The sequence below is a fragment of the Chiloscyllium punctatum genome, chromosome 33, assembly GCF_047496795.1.
Source record: "Chiloscyllium punctatum isolate Juve2018m chromosome 33, sChiPun1.3, whole genome shotgun sequence".
In the NCBI taxonomy this organism is placed as follows: Eukaryota; Metazoa; Chordata; class Chondrichthyes; order Orectolobiformes; family Hemiscylliidae; genus Chiloscyllium; species Chiloscyllium punctatum.
Genome location: NC_092771.1, coordinates 27179421 through 27198658, shown reverse-complemented (window position 1 = coordinate 27198658; position 19238 = coordinate 27179421). Strand labels below are relative to the sequence as shown.

Below are 19238 nucleotides of genomic sequence, written 5' to 3'. Positions count from 1 at the left end.
CATGGAATCGGATTCCTCCTGGATGTCCAACTCCCGGTCTAACAAAAAATGGGAGCTAGAGGAAGTCGAGCCAGTGTTTAGGAGTATTCAGGTGTAGGGCATGAGATTCTCCCAAAATCAAAACACAAGCATTTGGTAGATTGCACTTTGTGACATTTGATGGTAACTCAGCGGTTTCTGCGTTAGAATTTGTGTATTACTAGGTAGTGAGCCAGCGCTGTTAAACTGGACTCATCAATTGCTTGCAGATTGAGTGAAAGTAGCCTTGGTTCTTATATTTTGCCCCTTTGGAAGAGATAAAAGCCATGCAACCAACAAATTACACCTGCAAAATCTCTCTCTCTCTCTCTCTCTCTCGCTCTCTCGCTCGCTCGCTCTCTCTCGCGTGCTCTCTCTCTGCCCTTCTCCGTCAGGAAGGGGTTATGCTGCCAACCCAAAATGCATGGCGATGGCCAAGTAAAGTAACAAAAGATGTGCCTAAAGAACGTATAAATGAAAATAGCAGAAGCTGGTGTCAATTCAATATATGGCTTGACCTGTACGTTTTTATAAGCCGTTACTATGGCACTTGCCAGGGAAATGATCTTGTTTTTTGTCCTGCTCAGTTTTCGAGCCAAAGTCAGATGGGGCACTCCGATCCGTAGCAATCTTAGAGCATATTGGTTTTATCATAGAATCCCTGCAGTGTGGAAACAGACCATTTGGCTCAACAAGTCCACACCGACCCAGGTTCTTCCTTTTTTTAAATGAGCTTGTTAAGAAATGTGTGGTGTGTTGTACATGTCCCCAAGTCTTTAACTGACTATTTTAAGTTTGCAATAATCCTGAAGATTTACTTTGTATTCCAAGAATCTAGACAGGGCGACGATGAATAGAACTTGACCTTGGAAACCCAAGAGGTCAGGAAGTTGTATGCTTCCCAGCAATTCAAATACATTTTGATTTTAACAAAAATGTACTAACATGTCTTTGGTTTCCATTTTATTATTTACGTTCTTTCCCTAAAAGATAGACAATTTGATCTTTTATTTCCGGTCAATAATCTCTTACTGCCTCAATCCCAGCCTTCAAAAACTTGGAAAGCTTTCTCTTTATTAAATTGTGTCTCTGCAACACCCAGAGAATGAATTCATGAATAATTTCCAAAGTGGGATCTTCTCCTTCAATTTGGTAAACTTACCATACTTCAACAGGTTAGCTAGCCCGCACAATTGATGTTTTGTTATTAAAGTACTGTTTGTTAGTTCTTCACATACAGTACGTGAAGGAATAGAGAGGGCGACCTTCTCTTTCTGATTTACATCTAAAGACATTTATCAACTGGATTCTGGGCAAGGAGCTTAGTTTAGTAAACTTTCCGGAAGGTAGCTGCGTATTTATATCCTCACAACAAGAAGCTGTGAAAGCCTTTGCGTGAGGATTTGATCTATGATTCTTTAACACCCCCAACAAACTTGCTGGTGTAAGTTTACAGAGATACAATGAGTTGTGACATGCTACTTAGTTCAGCTTCACTTCCTAGGCTTGCTACTAAGAAGGGCAAGAGGAGCAAAACTCTGGGATTGCCATCCATCTCCAAGTCACTATTTGGCCAATAGTTTTCCTCCTTCATTGCTGGTCAAAATCCTGGAATCTGTGACTCAACTATGGGAGTTTTTCCAGCAAAACTGTCAATAACCAAAGTACAAAACTCAGCTACTTTGGATAACTAGAGATGAGCAATGAATACAGCTTTCAGTAACAAAAAGTGTGGTACTGGAAAACCACAGCCGGTCAGGCAGCATCCGAGGAGCAGGAGAGTTGATGTTTCAAGCATAAGCTCTTCATCAGGAATGTGGGGGCTCCAAAGGGGCTGAGAGATAAATGTGAGGGGGGGGGGTGCGGAGGCTGGGGGGAAGGTAGCTAGGAATGCTAGGAGGTGCATGAAGCTGGGGGGGTGATGGTGATAGAGTCGTAGAGATGTACAACATGGAAACAGACCAACTTGTCCATGCCGATCAGATATCCCAACCCAATCTAGTCCTAGCTGCCAGCACCTGGCTCATATCCCTCCAAACCCTTCCTATTCATATACCCATCCAGGTGCCTCTTAAATGTTGCAATTAGTCGGAGTGGAGAGTGGAGCGGATAGGTGGGACGGAAGATGGACAGGTAGGACAATTCAAGAGGGTGGTGCTAAGTTGGAGGGTTGGACCTGGGTTGAGGTAGGGGGAGGGGAGATGAGGAAGCTGGTGAAATTGACAATGTGGATTATCCCAGATCCAACCCATCTGGCTTAAAATTTCCTGGTGAGAATTCACACTATTCTAAGCACGATAGTAAAGCATTTCTCTGCAGCAGTTTTCTCCTTGTGTGTATTTAGAATCTCATCTCTGATTCTAGTTGTTACTGAACTCTTGGGCTCTTGGGCAATGTTTCTGCTAAGAACTATGGTGACCGTTTCTTTCGCTGTTAGTGTAACTCTTTTAAAAACTCAAATATTTGGGGGCGGCACGGTGGCACAGTGGTTAGCACTGCTGCCTCACAGCGCCAGAGATCCGGGTTCAATTCCCCCCTGCGGCGACTGACTGTGTGGAGTTTGCACGTTCTCCCCATGTCTGCGTGGGTTTCCTCCGGGTGCTCCAGTTTCCTCCCACAGTCCAAAGATGTGCAGGTCAGGTGAATTGGCCATGCTAAATTGCCCGTAGTGTTAGGTAAGGGGTAGATGTAGGGGTATGGGTGGGTTGCACTTCGGTGGGGCGGTGTGGACTTGTGTGGACTTGTGTGGACTGTAAGTAATCTAATTTCAATTTGCTTGGTGTTTCACCATGTTTTAAAAATCTGGATTTATTGCGAAATGTTTTTATCATGGTTGTATGTTGCTGAAGGCTTTTTGGTTATTCCCTTGCCAATATTCAGAGGAGGAGGATGTCCTACTGGGCATGCCTCAGTACATTAGTGTGATATAGGATGCCTCTGTCTTTCCAACATCCCAGATATCTGTTTGATATTTTCAAGTAGGATAAGGTGTGAACTTCGGGAGAAAGTGAGGACTGCAGATGCTGGAGATCAGAGCTGAAAATGTGTTGCTGGAAAAGCGCAGCAGGTCAGGCAGCATCCAAGGAGCAGGAGAATCGACGTTTCGGGTATGAGCCCTTCTTCAGGAATCCTGAAGAAGGGCTGATGCCCGAAACGTCGATTCTCCTGCTCCTTGGATGCTGCTTGACCTGCTGCGCTTTTCCAGCAACACATTTTCAGTTAAGGTGTGAACTTCAGTCAAGGAGCTGATGGTGTCTCTAATCTTGCTTTGAAAGGATTACAAATTCTGCTCTCACTTTCTATGTTAGACTTCAGATTGAGTGAAAAGTCGGGATTTGTTAGGAATTTGGGGCTCATTTTAGGTTGTGTGTGTGTGCGTCCATCTGCCTGCCCGTCGAGCCGTATTTTACTTGTGATTGTTTTTGTTTGTCTTGCAGGCCACCCAGCAGTTTCTAGAAGAGATCAACAAGTGGACAACGCAACATGGTGTCTCTCCCTTGTCCTGGAACGCAGCAGTTAAATTTCTAATGGCCAGAAAATTTGATGTTTACCGTGCTATTGAACTATTCCACTCATACCGGGTAGGCTGACTTCTTATTGTTAATGGATTCTGGATTAGTGGTGCTAGAAGAGCACAGCAGTTCAGGCAGCAGCTCCTTGGAATTTGCCTGACCTGCTGTGCTCTTCCAGCACCACTAATCCAGAATCTGGTTTCCAGCATCTGCAGTCATTGTTTTTAACTAGTTCTTATTGTTAATGATTCTTGCAAGGTTATGTAGGTTGTCAGCGTTTTGATCTCTGAGTGACATACCTGGCTCTGTGGAATCTGAATTGAAAAAAACATTGTCCCATTATGACATGTATCTGTCAATATGTGTATTTGAGAGAGAAATGGATTTGTTTTGTGCACACTGAGCGGTCTGCATGTGGGGAAAGGAGTGGATTATGATATCATCACCCTTGTTTTCTCGATTACTTGCATAATGGGTAACAGTATTTTGCATTAAATTTGAGTGTTCTGCAGTCTATTTGTGCTGATCATCGACGTTCTTTGTTTTTGCATCATATGTTCCACTGAAGGGTTTATGGTTATGCAAATATGAAGCAGATAGATCACATTCGCCCAGTTCATTACTTTTGCAAATAAATGATCAGCAAATATGTTCAAACAGGAAGAAGTTATACTGGCAACAAAAGTCCTTGAACCCTGACATCATGAAGGAATTAAATAATCTCAATTGGAGCCTTACTTTCTTACATGCATCTCAAAAGTGTACTTTCAAAAAGAAAAGTGAGAAAGTATCTTTTTTAAAGTTTTCTTTATTCTGTTGTTGTTCTTCGCTTAAAGTGTTAATATCTAAACAAATTAGGATGTTTCCCTGGGATTTTGTTTAAATGAGCTAAAGAGATGGGAGAGTGTTTAAATATCAGCAAGACTTACCTTCCCCTCCCTTCTGTTGGATTCTGTGCATGTTTTTAACCATCAAACTCATTGTACTGTAAACCTAAGGATATCGGGAATGGGGGAGAATAGGAGAATAGAGCTGAGGTAGAGAGTTCTCATGAGAGTGAATGATGGAACAGGTTTGATTAAAATATATATTGTCTGTTCTTATTTCTTCGGTTCTTATCTTGAACAACTGTTCAAAATGCAAGGGATGGGAGGAATATAGTTTTGTTACTAATTTTTTACTGGTCCTTTGACACTAGTTGCTTTTTATATAGTGTCATATGGCATGGAAAGTTTGTGCTTCCTTCAGATTATTTCTGGCTCATGAATATTCAACCTCTCAAGTCCCCATAGCTATTAATTCCCATTTTCCCCACTTTGGTTCCATATTTCTTAATATTGTTAACTGACAAAAGTTCTCTTGGGCTCAGTTTTGTGATCCATGTTAAGGTTCTGTGAATTGTGATGACTTTCGGCGATGACTGTGACAGTGGAACTTGGCTGGAATGAAGCTTCCGTTGGAGGCAGCTCAACAACCAATTCTTGTGTGAATTTAAGAAGTTGAACTCTACCTGAGGAACTACCTGAGTTTTGTAAAACCAAGGGTACTGCCAGAGAATCTGTAGGATTGGTCATTGTTGGCTTGGTAAAGTGTAGTTTATGATTTCTGCTGAAGACAGTTTGCCTGTAAATTTGTGTTTCATTTACATTGATTTTGGTTTTATTGTTAAAGTAAAAGACGTAACAAGTGAAATGCTGTTAGTTGTCTTCCTTTGCTTGCTTAGTTTGGTAACTTTAGATCTTTTAGGTTATTGGTCTATGTGGTGACCATGACAATAGTCACACACCTTTCCTTGTCAAAGCTGTGAAATCTCTCCTATACCACATTCATTCCTTTTCCTTCAACAGACATCTGTGTTTATATGACCAAACTTGGTGATACCTAATAGCTGGCTGTTTTCTCAGTTCGCTTGTCTCCTAGTTTGCTTAAGCAAAAGTATTCCCTTTTAACTTGGTTATTCTTTTGTGAGGGAGTCACCAGATGTGAGTGTGTTCAACATTTGAGGTTTCGCATAGATGAATAATTCTGTTTGAGACTGCAGCTTTTGAGTTGATAATTTTCTTATTTTTGTGTCTTTTCCATTTTATTTGTTTCTATTGCTGCTTAAGTAGAAGGCGGCAATGGAAAACCATAAGGCGAGGGAAAGGGTACATTTCTTAAAGATAAACGATGCATGGCCACCGACAATTTGTTTATTACTGAACTTATTCAAGAAAAAGATATTGAGAAGAAACTGCTGTTCACTCCATGTTGAGTTTTACTGACCTAGTTAGAAAGACTGCTGTACTTATCTATGTGTGCATTTGTTTGTCTATGTCTCCTGTTTTCAGCTCCTTTTGGGATTCGAGTAATAGATGAAGACAAACTGCCTAAAGTCCAATTGGAGGGTATCCAAAAATTCAGATCCCACACAGTAATTCATAAGCCATGTGCAAAGGACAAATTCTTTCCCACAGCTGTTGATTCCACTTCTACCCTGCTTTCGCCCTGAATAAAAACATAGTTGTGGATAGACTGGATTAGGTTGCTGCATTCTGTGCTAGCAATTAAAGGCAATCTAAATCGTTGCTGCCAACTCAGAATTAGGAACACAACAAGTAATGCCAGACCAACCCTTGTCTTGTATTCTGATTAGAATTGCATTTAATGTGTTGTGCACTGTCCTCCATTCCATCTGTGGAAGCCTACCAACATTTCACTTGGCTTGTGTGCTGACGCAGTCATGTAACTGTCCAGCCTGAAAGTAATTTTGACTCATTTCTTCTCCAATGCCAAATGCAGCTTGAGGACTGTAATGTTTTGTTTCGCATATACCGTATATACCCATGCATATGCCAACCTCATGTATACGTTGGACCCTTATTTTTGGCCAAAAATCTGGTATGTTTCATATAAGTCGACCCTAGTTTTTCAGGGTTTTTTTTTCCTGACCATATATACGTCCTTAAAGGCCATAATTTGCACATTTTTGATTCAAATACACATTTTTGATTCAATACCTGTGTCATCACATGTTATGCACACCAGTATATGCTCAATGCGATTTTCAAATCGTTAAATTTAGTGTTGATAACTATATCTGCAATGTGTGTGTGTAATATTTACATACACATATTTGACCTGTGCATGCAAATATAAAAGCATCTTATGGCAGCACTCGACCTTGTCTCCCTGCTGCTGCCTCATTTTCTAAGAAGTAGGTGTTGCATACAGTTGTGCTTTGAACATATTGTGAAACTCCCCCAAACTTTGCTGACAAAACGGCATTCCGAAGAAACCAGTATGCACCACCGTTTAAACTGAAAGTTATTGTAGTTGCAGAGAAGAATAACAATAGCGTAGCTGCAAAGGAATTCTGTGTTTCTGAAAAAACCTGTCCGAGCTTGGAGGAAAAAAGCCACACAGTTAAAGGCTATGCCAAAACAGAAGTATGCAAACCGAGGAAAGCTGAACCAGTGGCCACAACCAGAAGAAAAGATTGCTGACTGGATACTTCAGTGTCGTCTGACTGGAAGCATACTGACTCGACAGTGTATAAGAATGCATACCAAAAATGAAGCAAAAAAAATGGATTCAGTGATTTCAAAGTCAGTGCTGGATGGTACAGTAGGTTTATGAAAAGGTATGATCTAGTGCTTAGACAGAAAACCAAGATTGCCCAACATCTACCAGCAGAACTTAACGACAAGGTTAATAGGGTCCATCGCTTTGTCGACAGAACTTAGAAGGAAAATGCAGGCTCGCATGCATCGGCAATATGGACGAAACTCCAATGAACTTTAATATGGCAGACAACAGAACTGTGGACAAGAGTGGAGCACCTGCAGTTTTTTTTGTCTCTAACCAAGATTGGAAGAAAAACAGTTTTGGTTAAGACTACTGTCATGAAAGGAGTTGATTCCCTGTGGTACTTGGTTGTATGGCAGATTGAACAAAATTAAAGCCTATGGTGATTTTTAAGTGAAAAACTCTGCCCAAACAGAAATTTCCCAAAGGCATTGTTGTCCTCATCCATTAAAAAGGGTGGATGGATGAAGGTGACTGCAAGACTTGGATTAGGGAGGTCTGGAATTTGCAACCAGGTGGACTTAAAAAAGAAAAAAATGCCTACTGGTTTTGGGATATGTTCAGATCACACAGAGTAATAAGTGTTATCAGTGAATTTCGAGCTAACAATTTTGACATTGCAGTGATTCCTGGAGGCCATATGACCATAGTGCAGCCACTGGATGTTAGCATCAATAGACCTTTTAAGGATTTAGTACGGAAGAAATGGGACACTTGGATGCAAGAAGGGGAAGAAAGCTTCACAAAGGGTGGCAATGTATGTGAGTGAATTGTTGAGTCCTGGAAGGAGATGAAAACTAAAATGATTGTGAAAGCCTTCAAAAAATGTGAAATTTCTAATGCTTTCGATGGTACGGAGGATAACTGTATGGTCAGATGGAAGTGATGACAAATCAATTGATGATCCCCTTGACAGTGCAGATGAAGATGATCCATACGACGATATGGTTGACCCATACAACTGGAATGAATTATTCTGTGGTGCAACCGATGAGGACAGTGAATTTGAAGGATTCTAATGGACTTTTGCATTACTGGTAACTTATAGTTTTAAGCAGCTATCCCATAATATTTGTGATATACAGTGAGAAGAGTTTTTTTTTGCTGTGAATATTAGTTTTTTTAATGTAAAGTATTTATCGTATACTATTAACAGTTTCATGCAGTCGTCTTTTAATAAAATACTATCAAACTATTTTTGTTTTTACTGTTCCTCTGTTTTAATTTCATGAATTGTGTGTTGTACACATACCCCAGTAGATGGCCTGACCACCTGCTGGTATGCCTGTTAACTTGTGCACATATATGTACACCTACATGCACATTACAGTACTGGTAACTGGAGAACAGTACGACAGTACTGTTCTACTGTAGCACGCAGAATGGAGACAGTTATTTTGCAGATTAATATTCAATAATAGCCATAATTCTTTTTCCTTTGGTTGTTTATAATTTTATATTGAGATCTGGCTCTTCATTTTTTTGACTCATGCCAAGCTTGAATTCCATCCCCTGAAACAATAACTCGTGTATAAGTCGACCCTCTAATTTCAGCCTGGAAAACGGTCTCCAAAAACTCGACCTATACACGAGTATATACGGTAGTTCCCCAACTATACTTGCGCAATAGCATGTCACTTCATCGGAGCTACAGTTATTTCACGTGGACAACAATGTGCCTTATTGTCAACTATGAATTGCATATTAAAATAAAATGCTGGATATAGTCAGTGAATCAAGCAGCCTCAGTGAAGAGAGAAACACCACTAACATTAAGGTAGATTGTGAATAAATTATTGGACTCCTGTCAGTTATCTGATTGTTCAGGTCCTTGCCTATCTTTTTAGGTGCAGGTGCCTGATGCCTATCCAGAAGCAGATACAGTTTCCTAAATTGAATTGCCCTGGAAAGGACTTCACTCCCACCATAGATCGGCAGTTTATGTTTTTGGCGTGGTGCTGGTGTTGAAGTGCAGGATAAGAAATTTGTATTGTTTTGGAGTTAGCATTTTGTGGAGTAGAATTATTGTATTAAATGTTTTTTAAAAATTACTTAAGTTCAACAAAAATAATTGATGCTGAATATAATATGGTTATAACTGACTATGGCGCAATATAACCAATCCAACTGGAGAGAGAAAAGATGCACAATCCTTTTGTGTGTAACTTTTATCACAGCTGAAATTGATCAAACCTGTTTTCCTTTTGTATACATCTGTGTTTACTGCCACCCCTACCTCATCTTTTAAATCTAAATCTCCCAATTACAAAGCAGGTGGACAACTGTTAATCCAGAAACTCCTCAGGAAGAATTCTCTCTCCCTCACCTGCTGTTCCAATTCCTAAGGGTAGTGGGGAGAAGAGGGTGTGCTGAGGAAGGGGCAACAGCAACAGTTGCATAACACAGAAATGAATAGCACTAGTTTTCTGTTCCTGTGCATAATGATGACATTAGCTCCACCTACTTCCTGTTCCAGTGCATTGGCAGGAGCTGGTGTTTTTCATCAACTGCAGGAGGTGCACTCTCAGCTCATGTAGGTAACGTGCCTGTGATGCTGCAGGTAACTGTGTATATCTGAAAACGCCAGCTTAATTGTTGCATTTCAGGTTTCTAGCACATGTGATTTTCTCTGCTCAGGTGCAACTTGAGTTCTGCCAAGATTATCAATTCAGGGATATGATGAGTAAGAAGGAAGCTGCAAACATCAGAGATAAGATTTAGGGTTCACTGCATCTATCTGTCAATTCTAGCTGTGTTAGATTTTTTTTTATGGAGAATGAGTTATGCATACATCTTAAAAGAGGAAGAAAGGTACTTGCCATCACACTGTCTCAAACTTAGCAGGTAAAGTGTTGTTGAGAATATGAAAATGATAAACTGAAGTTTGCTTATTTGATGAAAGTCATAACAGTCGCTGATATGTAGCTCTTTCATTCCCATTTTTCTAGATTATCTGCATGTATTGAGTATCTAAATATGAAGATCCACTGTTAACAAGTAATTCAGACTTTTGTATCAAGAAGCCCCACAAATTAAATTGATGTGATCTTTGCAAAGCCAGAGCTGAAACATAGAATATACTTCACTTAAAAGAATTAGAGTCATAGAGTTTACAAGAAAGTACCTCATCATTTGAAAATATATTTGTGGTCACTGTACTTCACCGATTGGTTGCTGGGTAATGATTTGTAGAATATCATGGCGAGAGTGAACACTTTTTTTTTTATATCTTGCAGTTTTATAGAGTAAATGAAATACCTTTGGTTTATTTCCAGGATACAAGGTTGAAAGAAGGGATTGTGAAGTTGAAACCACATGAAGAGCCACTTAGGTCTGAACTGCTGAGTGGCAAATTCATCATCTTGGTAAGTTTGTGGTTTGTCTTTTCCTTTATGATTTTCCAACTTGGTGGTGGTTGGGAGCACCATAAACAGGAAATGTTATCCTTTGCTGTATGATTTAGCATTTATAGTTCACCAGATCGTGAATTAAGCATTTATACATGGAATCATAGTTCCAGGGAACAGGGATCTGAATAGTACCCCAGAGGGACTTTTTGGCAGAAGTTTGAGGAGAAAGCTACTGACATTGTTCGGTTCTACCTCCTTCCCAAGATCCACAAGCCTGACCACCCTGGCCGACCCATTGTCTCAGCATGCTCCTGCCCCACTGAACTCATCTCTACCTACCTCAACACTGTCCTATCCCCCCAGTCCAGGAACTCCCCACATACGTTCGAGACACCACCCACGCCCTCCACCTCCTCCAAGACTTCCGTTTCCCCGGCCCCCAATGCCTCATCTTCACCATGGATATCCAATCCCTCTACACCTCCATCTGCCATGACCAGGGCCTCCAAGCCCTCCGTTTTTTCCTCTCCCGATGTCCCCAACAGTACCCTTCCACCAACACTCTCATTCGTTTGGCCGAACTGGTCCTCCCCCTTAACAATTTCTCCTTCAAATCCTCCCACTTCCTCCAGACCAAAGGGGTAGCCATGGGCACACGTATGGGCCCCAGCTATGCCTGTCTCTTTGTTGTCTACGTAGAACAGTCGATCTTCCGTAATTACACCGGCACCACTCCCCACCTCTTCCTCCGCTACATTGATGACTGCATTGGCGCCACCTCATGCTCCTGCGAGGAGGTTGAGCAATTCATCAACTTCACCAACACATTCCACCCCGACCTTAAATTTACCTGGACCATCTCTGACACCTCCCTTCCCTTCCTGGACCTCTCCATCTCCATTAATGACGACTGACTTGACACTGACATTTTTTACAAACCCACCGACTTACACAGATACATGGATTACACCACTTCCCACCCTGCCTCTTGCAAAAATGCCATCCCGTATTCCCAATTTCTCCGCCTCCGCCGTATCTGCTCCCAGGAGGACCAGTTCCACCATAGGACACACCAGATGGCCTCCTTTAGAGACCGCAATTTCCCTTCCCACGTGGTTAAAGATGCCCTCCAACGCATCTCGTTCACATCCCACACCTCCGCCCTCAGACCCCACCCCTCCAACCGTAACAAGGACAGAACGCCCCTGGTGCTCACCTTCCACCCGACCAACCTTCGCATAAACCAAATCATCTGCCGACATTTCCGCCACCTCCAAAAAGACCCCACCACCAGGGATATATTTCCCTCCCCACCCCTTTCCGCCTTCCGCAAAGACCGTTCCCTCCCTGACTACCTGGTCAGGTCCACGCCCCCCTATGACCCACCCTCCCATCCTGGCACCTTCCCCTGCCACTGCAGGAACTGCAAAACTTGCGCCCACACCACCTCCCTCACCTCCATCCAAGGCCCTAAAGGAGCCTTCCACATCCATCACAGTTTTCCCTGCACATCCACTAATATCATTTATTGTATCCGTCGCTCCTGATGCGCTCTCCTCTACATTGGGGAGACTGGGTGCCTCCTAGCAGAGCGCTTTAGGGAACATTTCCGGGACACCCGCACCAATCAACCACACCGCCCCGTGCCCCAACATTTCAACTCTCCCTCCCACTCTGCCGAGAACATGGAGGTCCTGGGCCTCCTTCACCGCCTCTCCCTCACCACCAGACGCCTGGAGGAAGAACGCCTCATCTTCCGCCTCGGAACACTTCAACCCCAGGGCATCAATATGGACTTCAACAGTTTCCTCATTTCCCCTTCCCCCACCTCACCCTAGTCCCACACTTGCACTGTCCCCATGGCTTGTCCTACCTGCCTATCTTCTTTTCCACCTATCCACTCCACCCTCCCCCTGCCCCCGACCTATCACCTTCATCCCCTCCCCCACTCACCCATTATACTCTATGCTACTTTCTCCCCACCCCCACCCTCCTCTAGCTTATCTCTCCACACTTCAGGCTCTCTGCCTTTATTCCTGATGAAGGGCTTTTGCCCGAAATATCGCTTTTACTGCTCCTCGGATGCTGCCTGAACTGCTGTACTTTTCCAGCACCACTAATCCAGATACTGATATTGTTGCTGGGTAATACAGTCGGGTCCAATCATGGATACTGTTCTGCCTATATTCACTTAAAGAGTAGCTAGGTAAGCACACGAGGGAGGACAAACAAAGTGAGATAAAGAGGGAGCTAAAAATGTGTTGCTGGAAAAGTGCTGCAGGTCAGGCAGCAGTGAGATAAAGAGGGAGGCAGGATGGCACTCCTATAAAGTATAAATCCCAGCAGAGACCAGTTCAACCTGTCTCTGAGCTGTAAATCCTATGTGAAACACTGTATGCACAACTAAGAGATGTGATCTATATAAAGTTGAGTTTGCAGCAGTGATGGCATATTTGCAATAATCTTGGCCCTAATTGACTCTTGTTTGAGTGTGGTTTTGTTCTTATTCTGCTTGACTATGTGACTGCAGTCCTTGCTTCAGTCTCTTCCAAGACACTTGATGCTTCCTTGAAGAAGTAATGCCGGTTCTTGGCTGTGTTGAAATAGATTTTCATCCCTCTCTGTTATATTCCTTGGAGGCCTGATGTAAGTCCCAGTAGTTTTGGGAGTGTCAGAGCAGCAGTGAGCCATTTTGGCAACTTTCACAATTTTGTTTCCTCCTTGGACCTAGTGGTGATGACATAGTTACCTCTCTGAGTAGTTAGTATATCAATTTTACCACAATTATGAACTCATTTTCAGATAAAAATGTCTACATATGATAATTAAAAATCATACCTTTTTTCTGTAGCTCAAAATTACTGCTCCATGGGATGGAGAGTGCAATATTGACATGAGATGCCCTGATCAGAGAGCATGACGACAACTGTATAAAATGAACATGGTTAGGAAGATTCTAGAAATGACTCTTTGTGATTTACTGGAAAATGTATGTACAATGCATTCCGAAAGTGCAGTGAAATTTTATTTATTCATTCGTTCATTTAGATACAATGGTGGCATGGCAGATACATTCCTACCTCCCACCTTGGGGTTTTTTCCAGGTCTCCACCATCGTTCTACCTGAGAAGGATGTAATATTACAAAAGTGCTTCTTGGACAGGATAAGGAAGGAGAAAAGTGAAAGAAATTTGCGATCAGGAAGTAGCAGGTTTAGGATGGAAGAAACTAACATGGATTTATTTGTAGGCAATTGTGACAACAATGTAAAAGCATCTTTGATCACAAGCTTAAAACTAAAAATCATAAATATTTGAAGGCTTAAAATTAATTACATTGACTTGGATCAAGTTTAGAATTGTATTTCATCTAAAATGATTCCAGCAATGCATTTGTTCCTCTAACTTCTCTTGGCATTAATTTGCCGAGTATTGCATCAAATGGACAGTTATTGTCGCTGGAAAAATCAAAAGCTTGGCATACGAAAAAGTTATTTAACATTAAAGCTTTAATTAAATGTTGAAGTTTTTTTAATAGATATTTTTATTAGAAATTTAACATTTTTACAAGTTTACAAAAATAAACAAAACTCTCAAGTACAAACATTGATATACAATTAAATCTTAAATATATAATAACCAAAATTGAACAAAAGTAAAATACCGAGGGAAAAAGAAACAAAACTCAGCTAACTACGAGTCTAACCCACAACTAACCAGAGTGTATATTTAAGTCTCTCACATTATTCAAATAAGAGAATGAGAAAAAAAAAACAGCAGATAACATAGAAATTGGGTAGTGAGATACATGCTCGGAATGTGTTAACATAAAATGTAACAGAACCCGTATTCGTGCAGGATTCCTCTCCCAAGGGGCCCCGGACCAGTCAGGTTCGTAATCTCAATTAAATAAAAGCCCTTGTTAGGATAGCCGAAATATCTGTATTCATATAATTCCAGAAAGGCTGCCATATTTTATAAAATAATTTGGTCTTTCGGTGCACCATATTTGTAAGGAAGTCAAGGGGAATACATTCCACAATTAATCTGTGCCAATTTGAAAGTCTAGGGGGGCCCTCAGCCACCCAGTTTACCAAAATTATTTTTCCTTGCACGGAAAGAGAGAATAGAAAATAGTCTCTTCCCATGCATGTCCAGGGAGGATAAGTTCGAATAGCCCAAAAGGAGAGATACGGGGTCCACTCTAATTTCCGTTCCTAAAATTTCTGTCAGGGCACTTGCTACTTTAGTCCAGTATCTACGGATCTTCTGACAGGTCCATAGACAACGTACAAGAGTGCCCACCTCTATTTTACATTTGGGACACATTGGAGATGCCCCTGCCTTAAATTTTGCCAATCGATCCGGTGCTATATGGGCCCTATGAAGTATCTTCAGCTGGATAGCCTGAGTTCTGTTACAGATAGTGATTCTTCTAGCGTTTTCCCAAATGTCATTCCACGTTTCTATAGAGATTTCTAGTCCCAAATGCTGGTCCCATGTTTTAAGCAGATTGTCCATATCTCCCGATACTTCATCATGTAGTAAATGATAAATGGTAATGATGGAGGATACCCCCATTGGTCGTAGTACTCTACATTCTCTATCTGATTTATAAAGACTATCTAATAACGTAGTCTTCTTCTGTATATAGTCTCGAATTTAGAAGTATCGATAGAGGTCTCCATTAGATAATCCGAATTTCTGACGCAGCTGTTCAAAAGACATCAGGACCCCATCTTTAAATAGGTCCCCTAGACATGAGATACCCCTGGATCTCCAGAGTTTAAAAGTGGCGTCTGTAAACCCCGGTTGGAATCCCCATGCTCTCACTGTCGGCGCATAGGGGGATGTTTTATGTGAGTTGCCCTCATTTTGCCACATTATATTCCAAGCTTTAATTGTATTTAGTATTATAGGGTTTTTACAGTGATCTGTAATGATTTTCCTCTTGTCTGAAAATAAAAGGTTAATAAGTGGGCATTTTACTTGAGAAGCCTCGATGTCCAGCCAGATTGATTGCGGGTCAGACAAGACCTAATCGGCTATGTAACTTAATAGGGAACTTAACTGATATTTCCTAAAATCTGGGAAGTCCAATTCTCCCCTTGCCTTGGAAGCTGTAGCTTCTTCAGCCTAATGAGGGGCCGTCTATGATTCCAGATAAAGGAACCCAGCCAGCTATATAATTTACGTAGAGCCATCCTCAGCAGCATCACCGGAAGCATTCTCATAGGGTATAGGAGACAGGGCAGGACATTGATTTTAATTCGTGCTATTCTACCCAGCCAGGAAATTGGAAGGTCTCCCCATCGCTGGAGGTCCTGCCTCATCCTTTCCAGTAAATGCACAAAGTTAGCCTTGTATAACTGACCAAATACTGGGGTAATAAAAATGCCTAAATATAAGAAACCCTTCAGGGACCAACGAAAGGGAAAATTGGATCCGTCCACTAAGTGAGGTGTCATAGCAAGGCCACCCATTGGCATAGCCTCCGATTTTGAGAAATTAATTTTATAGCCTGAGAATGCGCTAAATATATCAATAACTTGGATTAAGCGAGGTACGGACATCAGAGGATTACTGAGGAATAGAAGAACATCGTCTGCTTACAGGGTAATTTTATGTTTACCTGTACCAATCCTCGGGGCCGTTATATTAGGATCAGCTCGTATAGCTTCTGCTAGTGGTTCAATTATTAGCGTAAATAACAATGGCGAGAGAGGACATCCCTGATGGCAGTCCCTATCCACACCGAAGCTATCCGAGCCTAATCCATTGGTAACCACAACTGCTTTGGGATTACTATACAATGTTGAGACCCATTTGGTAAACATCTTTCCAATGCCAAACCTTTCCAATGTGTAAAACAAATATGACCATTCAACCCTACCGATTGCCTTTTCCGCGTCTAATGAAACTACTATCCCTGGTATCTTTCCCTGATGGCAGGCTTGAATCATATTCAAAATCCTTCTAATATTATTGGATGATCTACGGCCCTTAATAAACCCCATCTGATCCTCCTTTATGATATATGGCAGTACCCTTTCTAGTCTCAGTGCTAATGTTTTAGAAAGGATTTTAAAATCTACATTTAGCAAGGATATTGGTCTGTATGACAAACAATCTTCTGGATCCTTTCCATTTTTAAGGATAAGGGAGATATTTGCCTCTTTCAGCGAAGGCGGGAGACAGCCCTGACTGTTTGAGTAGTTATACATGTCCATAACTGGACTAGCCAATATTCCTGTAAATTCTTTATAGAATTCAGCTTGCAAACCATCTGGGCCCGGTGCCTTACCGCTCTGAAGTTGCCTGATTGCGTCAAGTATTTCTTGGACTGTTAGGGGAGCATTTAAGACCGATACCTGTTCCGGAGTTAGGCCCGGAAAGGTCAAATTTTTAAAAAATGATTGCATCCTCCTGGTCCTGTCTTCACAATCCTGCGATTTATATAAATCAGAATAAAATTTTCTAAAGATCGCATTAATCTTTTTATGATCATGAGTCAAAATACCCGTACTTTCCTTGATAGACGTAATAGTCTGAGGGGCCTTTTTTTTTCTTTGCAAGAAATGCTAAGGATCTACCCGGTTTGTCGCCAAATTCATATAACCTTTGTTTTGCACATAATGTTTCCCTCTTAGCCGTTTGGGTAAGCGTAGTGTTTAGAGCTGTCCTAAGAGCAGTAATCCTTTGCAATTTAATAATAGAAGGTCTATCAGTGTATGCTGTTTCAGCTGCTTTTAAGCAAGCTTCGAGCAGACGCTGTTGTTCTCCCTTTAATTTTTTCTGGGTCACTGAGTAGGAGATCATCAAACCTCGCGCGTAAGCTTTGATGGTCTCCCACATCATTGGGTTGCTACCCGTACCTGAATTAACTTCTAAAAAAGTTTTAACTTCTTGAGAGAAGTACTTTACAAATATACTATCTTTCATTAGGAAGGGGTCCATACGCCAATGCCGAGGGGATGTCCCATTGTTCCTCGCCTTAGTTTCCATATATACAGCACCGTGGTCGGAAATTGCTATACTACCTATTTTACAGGATGATACGGAATTTAAGAAAATCGAGGGGTCAAAAAACATATCAATTCTGGTATGACATTTATGTGGATTGGAGTAAAAAGAAAAATCTCTGCCCTGTGGATGAAGACATCTCCATACATCTACTAATCCTAATTCTTTGTTCAAATCCACCAATTGTCTAGATCTGGGAGATACTCCTGCAGTACTCTTGGGAATCCTATCTATTTCCGGATCCATAATACAATTAAAGTCTCCCCCTATAATTGTATGACGGGCACCAAGAGCCATCAATTTTGGGAAGGCTTCCGTTATAAATTTAAAGGGGTGTGCCGGGGGGCAGTACAAATTTAAAATTCCATATTCCTCTCCATTTATAAAGGCTTTAATCAGAATATATCGTCCAGATTCTTCTTTTATCTGATTGAGGATTTTGAAGAGTTGTTATTCTTCCAAACAAGAATAACAACTCCCCTACTTTTTGAGCTAAAAGAAGAAAAAAAGGCCTGATCAAATCCACCCTGTCGTAATTTCAAGTGTTCTTTATCCGACAGATGTGTCTCCTGTAGGAGAGCTATATCAACTCTTTCTTTCTTAAAATTTGATATTTTCTTCCTTTTGACTGGCGAATTACTCCCCTTGACATTCCAGGTGCACCACTTAACCGACTGATCAACCATAATCATCCAGGCAAATCCGAGACCCCTCGGGAGGGGAAACCCTATCCAAAACATCCCGAGCATAGAGCATATAAAATTCACAAAAATAAAGGCTCTCTAAAACACTGACAACAGTATAATAAAAAACTATTTCTAAATAATAAAAAAAACGTATTTAAATGGAGAGTTTCCCCGTTGTTCCCAGGGGGTGTCACTTCCTTTCCAAAGGTCCATCGTATCCTCTCCCAACCAATGCCCCACCCTTGACCCAGGTGCTCCTCAATAAAATGAGGAGAATTCAGATATAATACAAAGCTAGAGTTAACAGTGAGCACGCTATCCCCACCCCCCGCACCCACACCTGGATATATTTGGTAATGTTAATACCATGTATAAATATATATAACTATAAAATTACAACCTCAACAAATAATAATTAAATATAATAATACAAAATAGCAAGGGAAAACAACCCCGCTCCTAAAGACAGAGGTAAAATTGAATATCCACCTCCCCCCACCAAGATTAACTAAACCCCCCCGGCTTATACGTACACACATACATAGAATAATTTAAAAACAACAACCCCAAGAGGGGGAGAAAATCATTAAATAGAGAACAAATAAATAACTCCCTCTGCCCACCACCCAAGATAATATTAAACAGTAAGGTAAGAAAAAAGAAAAAGGGTGGGGGGATATAAACCGGAGTGGGGGAAAGGCAAACCAACATCCATTGTCTCTTACAGTTTATCTAAGAGAATTCAAGAATTCCTTAGCCTTTTCTGGCGGTCAGCAGTTATACACTGATCCTTCATGGTTTAAGCGTAGCGTCGCTGGGTAGCGTAAAAAGTACTGTATATTTAAGTCCCTTAAACTCTTCTTCGCCTCGTCGAATGCCTTCCTCTTTCGGACCAGAACTGGAGAAAAGTCCTGGAATAACATGATCTTGGATCCTTTATAGATCATAGCTTGGGGGTCTTTTCCAAGATTTCTAGAAGCTTCTAGGGGTATCTGCCTCTCCCTATAGCTCTGCAGCCGGAACAGGACCGGGCGAGGGCGCTGGTTCGAGCCGGGCCCGCGTATTGCGACTCGGTAGGCCCAT

At 41.5% G+C, this 19238-nt stretch overlaps 1 protein-coding gene across 3 annotated transcripts in view; it reads left to right on the top strand.

Annotated features, from left to right (window-relative positions):
* ptpn9a (protein tyrosine phosphatase non-receptor type 9a) overlaps nt 1-19238 on the top strand; it is a 232184-nt gene that overhangs the window by 80158 nt on the left and 132788 nt on the right. For all 3 annotated transcript variants that reach the window (XM_072553218.1, XM_072553219.1, XM_072553220.1), the window contains 2 exons: nt 3456-3599; nt 10373-10462. In XM_072553218.1, the coding sequence (XP_072409319.1) occupies nt 3456-3599; nt 10373-10462 (234 nt within the window). The remainder of the gene's footprint in view (nt 1-3455; nt 3600-10372; nt 10463-19238) is intronic.